At 49.1% G+C, this 16,829-nt stretch overlaps 1 protein-coding gene across 2 annotated transcripts in view; it reads left to right on the forward strand.

Moving 5' to 3' along the window:
* The window catches only part of pgm5 (phosphoglucomutase 5), a 296,274-nt gene that overhangs the window by 184,475 nt on the left and 94,970 nt on the right, over positions 1-16,829 (forward strand). For both annotated transcript variants that reach the window (XM_070887138.1, XM_070887148.1), the window contains one exon: positions 12,233-12,348. In XM_070887138.1, coding sequence (XP_070743239.1) covers positions 12,233-12,348 — 116 coding nt within the window. The remainder of the gene's footprint in view (positions 1-12,232; positions 12,349-16,829) is intronic.

Genomic DNA, 16,829 nt, shown 5'->3' on the forward strand with positions numbered 1-16,829 from the left:
CTTCAAGGATTTCTAGAACAAGAATAGGACATAAAAAGCTGACATTCACATCAAATCAGTGATTTGCACCTGTGAGGAGGGCAACAACACACCCTTGGAGGAATGTGGCACCAATTGTACTGATTTTACCCCGTTTCATGAGGAGATATTGCTGTAGGCTATTGTGGATGCATATTGTACTCTCGGTTGCTAAATCTGATTTGAAATTGATTTGAAATTATTAGTAAGGTTGTCACAGTAACTGGTCAGCACCCACCCCCCTTTTAATGTACCCACCCCCCCTTAATGTGTAGAGGTATTCTTCCTTCTCCTCATCCCCCAGTTTACAATGGCACTCTTCCCTCTCTGCTTTAGTCTCCAAATGCATTCTTCACTCCTGCTTCCCCCAGTTCGTGCTGATACTCTTCATCCTTCCCCGTCACCAACATAGAGTGGAACTCTGCTCTTTGTTCTTCCGTAATTCAAATTGCCAGCCTTCTCTCCCCTCCACTCGCAGCTAATGCTGGCCTTTCTAATTTCATCCGAGGCCCCGTCTGCCCTCTCAGGTGGATGTAAAAGATCCCACAGCCACTATTTTGAAGAAGACCAAGGGAGATCCCCCCCCCCGGTGTCCTGGCCAATATTTATCCCAACTTCACTAAAACAGATTACCTGGTCATTTATTTCATTGCTGTTTGTAGGAGCTTTCTGTATGCAAATTGATTGCCACGTTTCCTGTATTACAACAGTGACTATACATTTAAAGTACAGGGTACTTCATTGGTTGTAAAGTGCTTTGGGATATCATGAGATTGTGAAAGGTGCTATAAAAATGCAAATCTTTTCTTTTTTGTTTTTTCTTTTTCTCACCCTTATTTCGTGCTGGACTGCTTTTTCACCTCGCCCTCAGTTCATACTAGCACTTTCTCTTCACCTTCTCCTTCCATGCTGAGCCTCACTCCCCGCAACACACACACACTCGCACTCACACATACACACACATCATTATAGGCAGTCCCTCGGAATCAAGGAAGACTTGCTTCCACTCTTAACATGAATTTTTAGGTGGCTGAACAGTCCAATACGAGGACCATAGTCTTTGTCACAGGTGGTACAGATAGTAGTTGAGGGGAGGGGTGGGTTGGACTGGCTCTTTCCGCTGCCTGCACTTGATTTCTGCATGCTCACGGCAACGAGACTCGAGGTGCTCAGCACCCTCCCGGATGCACTTCCTCGACTTAGAGCGGTCTTTGGCCACACAAACACACACACACACACTCGCACTCAGACACACACACTCACACACACAGACTCTCTCACACTCACACATATACACTCTCCCACACTCACGCTCACCCACTCACACTTGCACTCGCACTCACACTCTTACACACATTCACACATGCACACGCACACATGCTCTCACTCACACACACTCGCACTCACACACGCTCATATTCACACACACATTCACTCACTCACTCCCATAAATATACTCACACGTACTCACACACACAGACTCTCACACACTTACACTCACTCTCACACACATGCACTCACACTCACACACATTCACACACACTCACACACACTCCCACATTCCCACTCATACATACACACATACTCACCACCACTTCTGGCTCCTATTTCTTGCTGTTATTGTGAAGGATTGATCACCTCAGTATGCTGTAGGCAGGAACTCTTGTTCTCATTGATTCTCAATCTTCTGGAACAGCGATAGCCAGAGATAGGCACTGGGAAGTTGCAAAATATATACTTTAAAAAAAAAATAATGATTTGGAGAAAATGAATCTTTGGGGTTTCATCTTTTAAAAACTGTAATTATGGTTTAAATAGTTAAATGACATTGATGCTGTTAGATTTAATTGGCCATTCTCACTGTTGGAATCCTTGGCTTAAATTAAATCCAGAGATGACATTTCATGACTTTTTGAATGAGGTTTTAACTAAATAAAGAAAAGCAGATTTTGGTTCTGTTTCCTGCCAGACAGGAGTCTGGGGAGGAATATTTCACTTTATTCCTTTTGATTTATGGAGAGATAAAAGAAACAAAACATTCCTTTTATACCATCTCGAGTCAGAAAGGGCCTCATATTGCGATTTGCTCCTACAGTGATTTAACCCGAATAGCACACTTTCATTTTTCTGTTTCAAATCGGTGACAGACTTAGGTTTTGATCAACCAATGTATAGAATTGTTTGGTCAGGGTTATGGATCAGGAGAGACAGAGAGATGATCAAAAGATGCATGGACCATCCATGAATGCAGCTAAGACTGGACTAATATTGTACACATTTCATTTCAAGAGGCAGGGAAAGGTTTCACAAGAGTTTTATCTTCATTGAGGTTGCCCCACACAACAACTTGCATTCATATAAGCGCCTTTAATGTAGTAAAACATCTTGAGGTATTTCACAAGAGCATCATCAAGCATTTTGACACCGAGGCATAGAAGCAAATATTAGGTCAGGTCCTAAAAGCTTGGTAAAAGCGGAGAGGTTTTGGGAGGGAACTCCAGAGCTTAGGGCCTAGGCAGTTAAAGGCATGGCCACAGATGGCGGAGCAATGGAAATCAGGGATGCACAGGAGGCCAGAATTGAAGGAGCGCAGAGATCTCGGAGGGTTGTAGGGCTGGAGGAGGTTACAGAGATAGGGAGGGGCGAGGCTAATATCTCCTTATGTGGCTCGGTGTCAAATTTTATCTCATAATGCTCCTGTGAAGTGCCTTGGGACATTTTACAACATTAAAGGCGCTATATAAATGCAAGTTGTTTTTATTGTTGTGGTGGAATCAGATTCCATAGGAACATTCAAAAGGCAATTGGACAAGAACTTGAAGGTAACTAATTTCCAGGGTTCTGGGGAAAAACTGGGCTGTGGGACTAAATGGGACTGGTCTTTCAAAGAGCCGGCACAGGCACAATGGACCAAATGTCCTCCTGTGCGGTAAGATTCTATGAGAGGGGAATGGAGAGGCGGAGGGTTTGAATCCCGGAGCATGAGTCCTCAACAACTGAAGGGGTCAAAGAAAGGAGAAATGCACTGGAGGTTGGAGGTTAGAATCATAGTGAGTTTTGGGGGAGGGTTTATAGCGCTGGAGGAGGTTATAGAGGTAGAGAGGGCTGAGGACATGCAGGGGTATAAACAGATGGATGAGGATTTTAAATTTGAGGTATTGGAACTAATGTAGGTCAGCAAGGACATGGATGATGGGAAAGCGGGACTTGGATCAACATAGGATGCAGGCAGTCGGGTTTTGGAGGAGCTGAGGGATGGGAGGCTGGCCAGGAGTACATTGTAATTGTGGTGTCGGGAAATGACAGAGGCATGGTTGAGGGTTTCAGCGGGGAATGGGCTGAGGTAAGGAGAGTGGTGGATGATGTTGCAACTGCAGAGGTAAGCTGGAAAGGATACGGAATCGGAAGCTCAGCTTGGGGAAAATGAGGTTGCATACAGTCTGCTTCAGCTTGAGGCGGTGGCTGGGGAGGGGGATGGAGTTGGTGTGGAGGGTATGGAGTTTATGATGGGAGCCCGAAGATGATGGCTGTGTCTTCCCAAAGGCTAGCTGGAGGAAACAGTGGCTCCTCCAAGACTGGACAGGCAGCACAGAGATGGTGGAGAGGTACAATGGTAATTGTGCTACAAATATGTGGTTTGCATCTTGTTCCTACAAACATTAGCAGTTGTCCAAAGTGCTTCTGAGACTCCATCATTACAGCCTCTCGGACTCCATTTCAAACTCTCGGTGTTCCATGTAATAGCATTGCTCACTCCTGCTCCCGCTCTCTGCCTCCCTTTGTCTCTCTCTCTCCCTCTGTCTCTTTGTCTGTCTGTCTGTCTGTCTCTCTCTCTTTCTCTGTCTCTATCTCTCTTTCTGTCTCTCTCTGTCCCTCTCTCTTTCTCTGTCTCTTTCTGCCTGTGTCTCTCTCTGTCTCTCCCAGTCTCCCTCTCTCTCTGATTCTCTCTCTCTCTCTCTGTCTCTCTCTATTTGTCTCTGCCTGTCTCTCTCTCCTCTCTCTCTCTCTCTGTCTCTCTCTCTCTACCTCTCTCTCTGTCTCTCTCTGTCTCACTCTCTCTGTTTGTCTCATTCTTTGTCTCTCTCTCTGTCTCCCTCTCTGTCTGTCTCTCTCTCTCTCTTTCTCTGCAACAGAGAAGTCCAGGGAATGTTTTTGGAAGGTTAGCCTGTCCCATTATCGCATACTTTTGAAACTGGCCATAGATAGAATTATATAGAATGTACAGCACAGAAACAAGCCATTCGGCCCAACTGATCCAAGCTGGTGTTTGTGCGCCACATGAGCCTCCTCTCACCTTACTTCATCTCGCCCTATCAGCATAACCTTCTATTCCTATCTCCCTCATGTACTTATCTAGCTTTCCCTTAAAGGCCTCTACGTTATTCGCCTCAACCATTCCATATTCGCAACACTCTCTGGGTAAAGAAGTACCTCCTGAATTCCGTATTGCATTTATTGTGTTTATTAAGTGACTGTCTTATATTTATGGCCCCTAGATAATAAATTGATTTCAGAAGATGAGGGAAGCTGAGAAAGCTGTAATCATGTTCCCCGGAATGGCCTTCTGTGCAGGAGATCAGAGAATGTACAGGAAGCAGTGCGATATTATGTACAGTGCATGTCAAGCCAGGGGTGATGGAACCGCTGATTGTTCAGTCGAGAGGGAAATGTTTAACCTTTGACCTTTTTTAATCAAGTGTTCTTGAGAGAAGTGTTAGAATTTGGGCTCCTCTCTGACACTCTTATTTGTACTCACCACAAAGCTTCCATACACAGGCTTCCTATGACAGTGTTGGGAACAAAAGGCATGTGGAAAGAATGATTAGTGCTCTGAATGAACATCCTAACTAGGTATACTGAAAACTTTACAATGTGGTAGTGGAAAATGCCCTCTTTTATTGCACAAAGTATATTTAATCAGAAAATTTTCACATCTCATTTACATTTGGAACAGATGTCAGGAGGAGGTTGAAATGGGATCATATCTCTTGTGATGGGATGAGGGGAAAGATACCAATTCCATACTCCTAGAGAGGATACACATAAAGGAACAGGAGGAGGCTATTCAGCCTCTCCAGCCTGTTTCACCATTCAATTAGATTATGGCTGCTCTGTATCTTAACTACATCTACCCACCTTGGTTCCATAACTCATAATACCCCTTGCTAACAAAAATCTATAAATCTCAGCTTTGAAATTTTCAATTGACCCCCAGCCTCAACAGCTTTTTGGGGGAGAGAGTTCCAGATTTCCACCACCCTTTGTGTGAAGAAGTGCTTCCTGACATTACACTAAACGGCCTGGCTCTAATTGTAAGGTTATGCCCCCTTGTTCTGGACTGCCTCCACTTGAAGACATAGTTTCTCTCTATCTACCCTATCAAATCCCTTTAATCATCTTAAACATCTCAATTCCATCACCACTTAATCTTCTATACTCAAGGGACTAATTTAAATGGAGAAAAATTGCAAAGTGCTGCAGTACAGAGGGACCTGGGGGTCCTTCTGCATGAAACACAAAATGTTAGTATGCAGGTACAGCAAGTGATCAGGAAGGTAAATGGAATGTTGGCCTTGATTGCAAGGGGGATAGAGTATAAAAGCAGAGAAATCTTGCTACAACTGTACAGGGTATTGATGAGGCCACACCTAGAGTACTGCATACAGTTTTGGTCTCTGTATTTAAAGAAGGATATAGTTGCATTGGAAGCAGTTCAGAGAAGGTTCACTGGTTGATTGCGGAGAAGAGGGGGTTGACTTATAAAGATAGGTTGAGTAGGTTGGGCATATACTCTTTGGAGTTCAGAAGAATGAGAGGTGATCTTATCAAAACATATATGGTAATGAGGGGGCTTGACAAGGTGGATGCAGAGAGTATATTTCCACTCATAGGGAAAACTAAAACTAGGGGACATAGGGCTAGATCTTACACATTTTTTGCATGCATAATGCCCACTTAATGTCCATTTTACTGCTGAAATGAGGTATAATGCCCAGATATCGCCCATTTAGCCACAAAATGGAAACTGACGCCCATCTTTCAGACATTTATGCTAATGTGAGTAACCCCGGGAAAACATAATACCGCCCGCCCACTTTTTTCGGGCGGAATCATCAGAATGGGCGAAACCAATGCCCATAATATCGCCCAGTGTTACTTTCCGCTCGTATTTAATGCCGAGATTCAATAATACCGCCCGTCCACTTTTTTTGTCGTAAAGATCACATTTGCCGAAACTAACGCCCAGGCGATCGGCTAATGTCACTTTCACCACCTCGCACACATCTCTCCCACAATACCGCTCGCCTAAAACACCGCGCAGAAAAAGTGGAACTGTTCTGAACGAATCACAGCGGTGTGGGCACCATTTTTAAAATTGCAAGTTGCTTCATTCAAAAGCTTCAACTTCGGGGGAGTTTGGATTGACTTTGGAGTTCTTCTCAGTTGAAGTGACCATCTCAACAGACATCTTTTCAGACTCTGGACTATTGGGGGTTGACTGTAGGTGTATTTTAGTGAGGAAATTATTGCTTCTGATCAATCGCTATTATACTTTCAATGCAATGGGGCCAGCCATTTATCAGCCTGCATCGATTAATACACAGATGCTGCAGAGTGCAAATGGCTCAATGTCTAATGCACTTCATTATGTGTCCAATTTAAGACGTGCCAGAAAGAGGAAGAGGTCCAGACCATACACACCCAGCAAGTACAGGGAGAAGAGGTCTTACCTCGACGTGTCCGAGGACACCTGCCTGCGGAGACTGCGCTTCCACAAGGTGGTGATCAATGAAATATGTGAGCTCATCAGGCCACATATGCAGTCTGCCATCAGGACATTGGTGGCGGTCGAGGTCAAGGTCACCGCGGCACTGTCTTTCTACGCGTCCGGTTCCTTTCGGGCCTCCGCGGTCGAGATTTCCCCTCTGTCTCACCATGACACACATCGCTGCATTAAACAGGTCACGGAGGTTCTGTACACTCGAGGATGGACTTTATCAGCTTCCCTATGACCACGGAGGCTCAGACTGACAGGGCTGGAGCATTCTACCACATTGCTAAGTTCCCCAGGGTGCAGGGAGCAATACAGTGCACTCACATCGCCATGTGGGCACCTTCTCAGGACCCAGAGCTTTTTTGTAACAGAAAAGGATTTCACTCCCTGAAGGTCCAACTAGTTGTCGACCACAACCAGATTATAATGGCAGTGAATGCCAAATGTCCGGCCAGCTTCGATGAGGCTCACATCCTGCGTGAGAGCGCTGTCTCTGACATGTTTAAGAGTCAGCCACAAGGACAATGCTGGATGCTTGGTGATAACCGATATGGCCTAGCCACCTGGCTGATGACCCCCCTGCATGACACCCACACCGAGGCTGCGAAGTGATAAAACCGGAGCCACAGAGGCACACGCAATGTGGTTCAGAAAACAATAACTGTGCTTAAGCAGCGCTTTAGATGCCTGGACCACTCAGGAGGGGAGCTACAATACAACCCTGAGCAAGTAGCTAAATTCATGGTCGTGTGCTCCATGTTGCACAACCTGGCTATCAGGAGGGGCCAAGAAATGCCAGAAGGGACTGATGCTCCACCTCAGGAGAGAGGAAGAGGAGGACGAGGAGCTGGACGCTGACCTCGGGCCAGACAATCAGGCTGACTATGTAACCATGCCCACGACCCCCTCCAGACCGCAGGAAAGGGCCCATGGTGGCTACATAGCTGCAAGACTCTTACATCAGAAGCTCATAACTGAACGATTTACCTGAAAGAACGTTGCTGTGAGTGACAAAGCTGACACACTGCTGTGTATGTGCAGCTCAGACATCAATGGTGGGCATCACCTTGGTGCCAGTTAAAGTTTACATGGATTGAAGTTAAGTTTTATTTAACCCTTTCATATTAATGAATCACCAGTGTGTAACGGTCCAGCTATCTGAGACAATGTGCAACAAGGTTATGTTGAATAAATTTTTTTTATACCAACATTTGTCTAAAATCATAAGTATCATGGCCAAAAACACCCCACCCCCACCCACAGCACACTTTCTCCACCTTTGACATCAATCAAATGTTGAACATGTCCAGCAACACAGATTATAAATGTAAAGCAGGAGGGTGGCCCCCTTCCCCCATACATTACAACAAATTGCATACAACCAGATGGAGATATAACACAGCCATCACCTGTGGACATACACCTCACTTTCCTTCCCCCCTCCCCTTCTTCTCCCCACCTCTACCCCTTCCCCTCCTCGCTCCACACCGCCTGGCCGAAGAGTTCCTCAGGCAGTGCCTCATTGGGGGGGATGAAGGCAGAGACGGTGGTTGCACGGGTACTGGAGCGGGGGGTGCAAAGGGAGGAACATTCTCTGATCCAGAAGCAGGATCTTGGTCCTGTCTCTCATCTGTCGCTCGCAGTGGTGGTGCGGAACCTAGGGGTGGAGTGCCGCGCTCCGGGACCACTGGGAGGCCTGTGCCAGCAGTGTTCCTGGCTATCGCCTCCATGGCCCCTGCTATCCGCAGAAAGTACTCAGTCACGGTGGCCAGCTGTCGGGATATGCCCCCTAATGCTTCAATGAGCTGGTCACCAATGTCTACAGTCTTCCTGTACAACTGTACCATCTCTCCGCTCTCGTGGACCAGACCTGCCGTGTCCACAAGGCCTCCGCAGGGTCGGCGCCGTCCTGGGGACAAATGGGGTGCACTGTGGCAAGGTGCTTGGGGCCGGTACCTCCAGAGTGGAGGCAGGAATGACCAGAGGAGCACGAGATGGCCTTTGGGTGGAATGGCTTCTGGAGCGTGACGATGCAGGTTCCTCGAGGTCTGCGCTCTCATCCGTAGAGAACAGACCCAGAGGATTGACGGGCGAGAATCAGAGCTCCTCAGCACCAGCTGTAGGATCGTCCGGCTAGTCCGGCCCCGCGCCCCCACCTTCTGGCCTCTGTGGTCTTACCTGGGGCTGCGCTGCTGGCTGAGCTGCAAAACACAAATGAGGTTATTAGAGGAGAAGGGGGTGCTAGGGTCACAAGGTGATTCCAGCGCGACACGCAGCATATGCACGACAAAAGCACCACCGCTATCAAAATCATCCCAGACATCACATTTCATGATCATCAACACATTCTGCATTGCAATGATTTTCATTAGGCCAGAATTATTTCTAGGATAATTTTAGAAATCATCTATCATATATGATTGTTCGGATATGAGTGGGTGTGGCATCTATTGACTTTACATCACGCAATGGTGTAAACTTTACTCACGTCGCATCACTTCAGGGTCTGCAGATGCTTGCGTGGCAGTCCGGTGGTGCTTCCCCACGAGTGTGAGCACCCGCTCCTCCATCTCAGTGATGTCGCTGGTGACTGGTGGCCCACCACCCGTTCGCCTCTGCACGGACCTCATTGTCGATAGCTTCTTCTGTAAAAGGTGACAGGATGACATGGCATGAGATCATTGCATGATATCATTGCTAGGTACTGTCACAGAGACTGATACAACACATAACCGACAGATGTAATCATGATTATTATGATAATTATCATTCTTTACCTAAAGACGTGCACCGTGACCGCATGCTTTGACTACAACATTCCCGGTAAAAGTGAAAGACCTCACATCTGCTGATAATCACTCATGACTGTTACAAATCAAATTATATAAATACATAAGTACGTGTAAATAAATGTAATACTTTTGCAGATCCAACAAGGTCGTTCCATCGCTTGCGGCATTGGTTACCCTCACGCACCTCGTTGCTTACCAACAAGACCACCTCTGCTATCTTGGCCCATATCTACTGGTAGGCCTTTGGAGTGGGCTTCCCACACCCTCCCTGGGTCAAATCACCCCAGCGTAACTCGACCTCCTGTAGGAGGGAGGCATTTGCCTCGTCCGAGAACCTCCTCACTGTTTTGCGCCCTCCAATGTGCTCCTCTCCCAGCTCACTGCTCTCGCCAGCATCAGTCTCTACAGCGTGCTGTGATGCCTCCTCTTCTCTCTCCATTATAGGCACCAAATTCAGGCAAATATCTGGCTGGTAACAGCTAATTTTTGTTTCCCTCTTTGCTCTAAAGCTCTAAACTTTCCCTCCTTCCTCCCAAAGCAGCCACACCACACCCACACACGTCTTCACTCCCTCTCAGCTCCCTCTCTCTCTGTCTCCTCTTCGGCACATGTCATGATGCCCCTTGACCTCCTGAATCGCGGGAATCAAGCGTTGCCATGCCGTTGCTAAGGACGGCGACACTTTACGGCAGAAGGCCAAGAGATTTAACGCTACCGTCCATTTCATATAGCTCGCGGTAATGCCCAATTTCAAAAATGGAGACTTGGGGCTTTGAGAATGGACGACAAGCCGGCGATCTGAAAACCCATTTTTACCGCCTATGCCAGAAATACCGTTCATTTTTGGGCGATCTGCACAAAAATGTAAAATCTAGTCCCATTGTCTCAGAATAAGGGGCCGCCCATTTAAAACTGAGATGAGGAGGAATTTCTTCTCACTGAGGGTTGTAAATCTATGGAATTCTCTGCCCCAGAGAGCTGTGGAGGCTGGGTCATTGAATATATTTAAGGCGAAGATAGACAGATTTTTGAGCAATAAGAGAGTAAAGGTTTATGGGCAGCAGGCAGGGAAGTGGAGCGGAGTCCATGATCAGATCAGCCATGATCTTATTGAATGGCGGAGCAGGGTCGAGGGGCCAATGGTCTACTCCTGCTCCTATTTCTTATGTTCTTACGTTCTTATGAATCCAAGCCTATTCTGGTCAAGATGTCCTCATAATTTAACCTTTTATCCCCGGTTTTATTCTGGTGAATCTGCGCTGCACCCCCTCCAAGGCCAGTATATCTTTCCTGAAGTGCGGTGCAGTACTCTACACACTATGGAGGGAGTGTGACTCAGTTGTACAACTACAACACTGTAGCTGGAGTTTTTCACCCAGTGTGATGTGTGAACTTACACTGTAATATCTTGTAAAAGTACTCATGGTCTGATACATGCTCCAGCTTTGGCAAGTTTAAGCTGTGTTTTTTATTCATTCATGAGATGTGGGTGTAACTGGATTAGCAAGCTTTTATTGCCCACCCCTAATTGCCCTTGGGAAGATGGCAGTGAGCCACCTTCTTAAACCGCTGCAGTCCATGTGGTGAAGGTACTCCCACATTGCTATCAGGGAGGGAGTTCCAGGATTTTGACCCAGCGATGCTGAAGGAACAGTGATGATGTGTGACTTGGAGGGGAACTTGGAGGTGATGGTATTCCCATGCACCTGCTATCCTTGTCCTTCTAGGCGATAGAGGTCACGGATTTGGGAGGTGCTATTGAAGAAGCCTTGGCGAAATGCTGCAGTGCATCTTATAGATGGTACACACTTGTAGTGGAGGGAGTGAATGTTTAAGGTGGTGGATGGGGTGCCAAACAAGCGGGCCTATTTGTCCTGGATGGTTTCGAGCTTCTTGAGTGTTGTTGGAGCCACACTTGTCCAGGCAAGTGAAGAGTATTCCATCAAACTCCTGATTTGTGCCTCGTAGATATTGGAAAGGCTTTGGGGAGTTAGGAGGTGAGTCACTCGCTGCAGAATACCCAGCCTCTGACCTGCTCTTGTAGCCACAGTGTTTATGCATTGTTGCCATTGTGTCTGCTAATGAAAACAAGCAATGAATTTGTAAAAAACAGAGAACTGCAAAATCTGGCACAGATCTTACAGAGCACAGAAGTCCAGTAAAAAACTCTTCTACCACATATATTGCCTCTTATGGAACCATTATGGCTTGCATTTATATAGCGCCTTCATGACATCAGGATGTCCCAAAGCACTTTACAGTCAATGAAGTAATTTGGAGTGTAATCACGGCAGCCAATTTCCGTACAGCAAGCTCCCACAAACAGCAAGCAATGTCATAATGACTAGATCATCTTTTCTTTTGTGATGTTGAGTGAGGGAGAATTATTGGGCATGATACCGGGGATAACTCCCCTGCTCTTCTTCAAAATAGTGGCTGTGGAATCTATTAGGTCCACCTGAGAGGGTAGAGGAGGCCTCGGATTAATGTCTCATCCAAAAGACAGCACTTCTCTCAGTTCAGCATTGGATGTCGGCCTAGATTTTCTGGAGTGGCACTTGAACCCACGACCTTCTGAGTCATGTTGTTTCTTATTTTTTGCCAATGCATTCACTTCAACAAAAATCCCTATGTTTTGCTTTCACAGGGTAGGAAAAGTCATGAAGATCCCAGTATATGAAACTCCAACAGGCTGGAAATTCTTTGGGAATTTGATGGATGCTGGAAAATGTTCCCTTTGTGGGGAGGAGAGCTTCGGTACAGGTAATTAACTCACTTTCAGCCTTCATGTGGCACTCGCTATCACAGGGAGTAGTTGAGGCAGATAGCATAGATGAATGGAAGGATATGCTGATAGGACAGATAAAAAACATAAGATTTGCATTTCTATAGCGCCTTTCACAACTTCAGGACGTCCCAAAGCACTTTACAGCCAATGAAATACATTTGAAATGTAGTCACTGTTGTAATGTAGGAAACGCGGCAGCTAATTTGCGCTCAGCAAGCTCCCACAAATAGCAATGTGATAATGACCAGATACGCTGGTGCGAAATTGCCCCTTTTTATGGCCCATTACCATCTCTAATAGGACGGGAAGGTCTTTCCAACCGGGGGCAGGTGGATGGTGTGACTCATCCAAGTTGCGCCCGGGTCGGGGGGTAGCAGAAACGGGTTTCCGCCGCGCCCGGCGCTCCGACCCGTTGTCGGCCGCATGCCAAACTCTTACTGACCGGCGGCGACCCCTTTTCCACCCTGTGGGAGCGCAGCTGAAGCTGCCAGTGGCTGGGCAGCGCGTCCACCACTCTGTCGGCCGCTGATTTGGCCGGGCCACCAAGAAGCAGCCCAGCACCCCCTCTTGTGTGACGGACTGCTGGCCCAGCCAAAGCCCAGTGGGCGCCAAGGAAGCCTCGCAAGGCCTCGCAGCATCCCTCCCATTTAAGTGAAGTGGAGGGAAGTTGCTATGCATCAGCACGGCACTTCCGCATCGCACTGATACGCTCAGCGCGGCGCTAAATGACCTTGCCCGCCTTCCGCCCTGCTCCCGACTCTTCTGTCCCCAGCACTACCCCCGGTCGTTTTTGAACACAAAAGGGTCGGAGGGCAATTTTGACCTCTCTATTTTGGTTATGTTGATTGAGGGATAAATATTGGCTAGGACACCGGGGATAACTCCCATGCTTTTCTTTGAAATAGTGCCATGGGATCTTTTAGGTCCACCTTAGAGGGCAAACGGATCCTCAATTTAACATTACATCCAAAAGACAGCATCACCAACAGTGCAGCACTCCCTCAGCATTGCACTGGAGCGTCAACCTAGACTTTTGTGTTCCACTCTCTGGAGTGGCATTTGAACCCACAAACTTCTGACTCAGAAGCAAAGATGCTACCCACTGAGCCACAGACCGAATGGCCTGTTTCTGTGCTTAAATTCTATATGGTTCATCAGAGGAAGTGTCACTGTTAACAATAATACTGCTGCTGTTTCAGCAACCGAGAATTGAAATCAGCCTTCTCCACTTCTCCACTGATGCTCTATTTATACGTAAACACCACTTGTCAAGACCAACACAAGGCTTCAAAGATTATCTGCAACTTTGATATTATGTTTATACAAAATATTGTAGCACTGTCACATTGTCTCATTTGCCGGTCATCCATTTGTTGATACTGTACCCATTGTGAGTCCATTGTTTATCATACAATCATTGAGCACAAGAGGAGGCCATTCAACCCGTCGTCCCTGTGTATTCATGTCAATTGTACGCTTTTTAAGAATTATGTCAACCATTAGCTTTTTAAGCCATGTGTACATTTGTCCGTGAATGCAAAAACATCAGCTGCTTTCCTGCAGATTTTGCAGGTTGTCCATATCAACCAATCAGATCATTTGGAGGGTGGGACTGGAGCCGAGCTGAACCCAATAAGCTGGATGGCAGGGCTGCAGCCAATCAGATGTTACTTTCATCCATTGTTTGATATGCACAAAACTTGAGGCAGATTTTTTTCCTAAAAATGTGTTGATGATTTCTGAGTGTCCCAGTTATGGGTGTGTTTATTTAGAATTTGCCCTCAAAAAAAATACGCCCATCTTGTCCACTTCCTGCTCCCTCGACCCTATTCCAACTAAGTTGCTGACCACCTAACTTCCTTTCCTGGCTCCCATGTTAGCTGACATTGTTAACGGTTCTCTTTCCTGAGGCACTGTCCACATATCCTTCGAATCTGCCATCATCAACCCTCTCCTCAGAAAAACAATCCTTGAGCCCTCGGTCTTTGCAAACTACTGCCCCATCTCCAACTTCACTTTCCTCTCCAAATCCTTGAAAGTGTTGGTGCCTCCTAAATCTGTGCCCACCTTTGCTGCACCTCCATGTTTGAAATCCCTCCAATCAGGTTTCTGTCCCTGCCACAGTACCAAAGCCGCTCTCATCAAAGTCACAAATGGCATCCTTTGTGATTGTGACAAAGGTAAACTATCCCTTCTCGTCCTTCTCGACCTGTCTACAGCCTTTGACACGTTCAACCTTTGACACTGTTGACCACCCCATCCTCCTCCAACTCCTCTCCACCATCGTCCAATTGGTTCCATTCTTCATATAGAATCATAGAATCATAGAAATTTACAGCACAGAAGGAAGCCATTCGGCCCATCGTGTCCGTGCCGACCGACAAAGAGCTATCCAGCCTAATCCAACTTTCCAGCTCTTGGTCCATAGCTTTGTAGGTTAGGGCACTTTAAGTGCATATCCAAGTACTTTTTAAATGTGGTAAGGGTTTATGCCTCTACCAACCTTTCAGGCAGTGAGTTCCAGACCTCCACCACCCTCTGGGTGAAAATATTTCCCCTTAAATCCCCTGTAAACTCCTACCAATTACTTTAACCCTATGCCCTCTGGTTCTGGACACCTCTGCAAAGCGAGTTAGGTCCTTCCTATCCACTCTATCTAGGCCCCTTATAATTTTATACACCTCAATAAGGTCTCTCCTCAGCCTCCTCTGTTCCAATGAAAACAACCCCAGCCTATCCAACCTTTCCTCATATGGGGCCCAAGTTTCCACATGATAAAAAACGGGCGCCCCTCCGAGCTGGGCGCCCGTTTTTTGCGCCTAAAACGGCGCCGGAAAAAAAACGAGCGATTCTGGAGCGTTCTGCATCTCCTTGTCTGTTTGGCGCAGTGCCCAGGGGGGCGGAGCCTACACTCGCGCCGATTTTGTAAGTGGGAGGGGGCGGGTACTATTTAAATTAGTTTTTTTCCTGCCGGCAACGCTGCACGTGCGCGTTGGAGCGTTCGCGCATGCTCAGTGTGAAAAAAACATTGGCACTCGGCCATTTTTGTAGTTCTTTGTAGCTGTTTAGTTTTTGAACATTTTTTAAAAGAAGTACATTGCCATCAGCACAGAGGCTTCTTGTAGCAGTGAGAAGGGTGCAGGAAGCCTCAGAAAGTTGAGGCAGCCGTTTCCCGATGACCTCTCCCTTTTGCCGTCAGGAAATGGCTCCTCAATTTCTGAGGCTTCCTGCAGCCTTCTCTCTTTCCCGCCAGCCGTCTGGAACGGCTCCATTCCCTTTCCCCCCCCCCCCGCATTCGGTCGGCTCCCTCCCTCCCCCCCCCCCCCCCCACCCCCGCGTTCGGTCGGCTCCCTCCCTCCCTCCCTCCCTCCCCCCCCCCCCCCCACCCCCGCGTTCGGTCGGCTCCCTCCCTCCCTCCCCCCCCGCGTTCGGTCGGCTCCCTCCTTCCCTCCCCCCTCCGCGTTCGGTCGGCTCCCTTCCCTCCCCCCCCCTCCCACCGCGTTCGGTCGGCTCCCTCCCCCGCGTTCGGTCGGCTCCCTCCCGCCCGCCCGCCCGCGTTCGGTCGGCTCCCTCCCGCCCGCCCGCCCGCGTTCGGTCGGCTCTCTCCCTCCCGCATTCGTCGCCTCCCTTCCCTTCCCTCCCCCCCCCCGCGTTTGTCGGCTCCCTTCCCTTCCCTCCCCCCCACCCCCGCGTTTGTCGGCTCCCTTCCCTTCCCTCCCCCCCCCCGCGTTTGTCGGCTCCCTTCCCTTCCCTCCCCCCCCCGCGTTTGTCGGCTCCCTTCCCTTCCCTCCCCCCCCCCGCGTTTGTCGGCTCCCTTCCCTTCCCTCCCCCCCCCCCGCGTTTGTCGGCTCCCTTCCCTTCCCTCCCCCCCACCCCCGCGTTTGTCGGCTTCCTTCCCCCCCCCCCGCCGCGCGTTCGTCGGCTCCCTTCCCCCCCCCCCCCCCGCCGCGCGTTCGTCGGCTCCCTTCCCCCCCCCCCCCGCCGCGCGTTCGTCGGCTCCCTTCCCCTCCCCCCCCGCCGCGCGTTCGTCGGCTCCCTTCCCCCTCCCCCCCCCCCGCGCGTTCGTCGGCTCCCTTCCCCCCCCCCCCCGCCGCGCGTTCGTCGGCTCCCTTCCCCCTCCCCCCCCGCCGCGCGTTCGTCGGCTCCCTTCCCCTCCCCCCCCGCCGCGCGTTCGTCGGCTCCCTTCCCCTCCCCCCCCGCCGCGCGTTCGTCGGCTCCCTTCCCCTCCCCCCCCCGCGCGTTCGTCGGCTCCCTTCCCCCCCCCCCCCGCGCGTTCGTCGGCTCCCTTCCCCTCCCCCCCGCCGCGCGTTCGTCGGCTCCCTTCCCCTCCCCCCCCGCCGCGTTCGTCGGCTCCCTTCCCCTCCCCCCCCGCGCGTTCGTCGGCTCCCTTCCCCTCCCCCCCCGCGCGTTCGTCGGCTCCCTTCCCCCCCCCCCCCCGCCGCGCGTTCGTCGGCTC

The sequence above is a fragment of the Pristiophorus japonicus genome, chromosome 1, assembly GCF_044704955.1.
Source record: "Pristiophorus japonicus isolate sPriJap1 chromosome 1, sPriJap1.hap1, whole genome shotgun sequence".
NCBI classification, from domain to species: Eukaryota; Metazoa; Chordata; class Chondrichthyes; family Pristiophoridae; genus Pristiophorus; species Pristiophorus japonicus.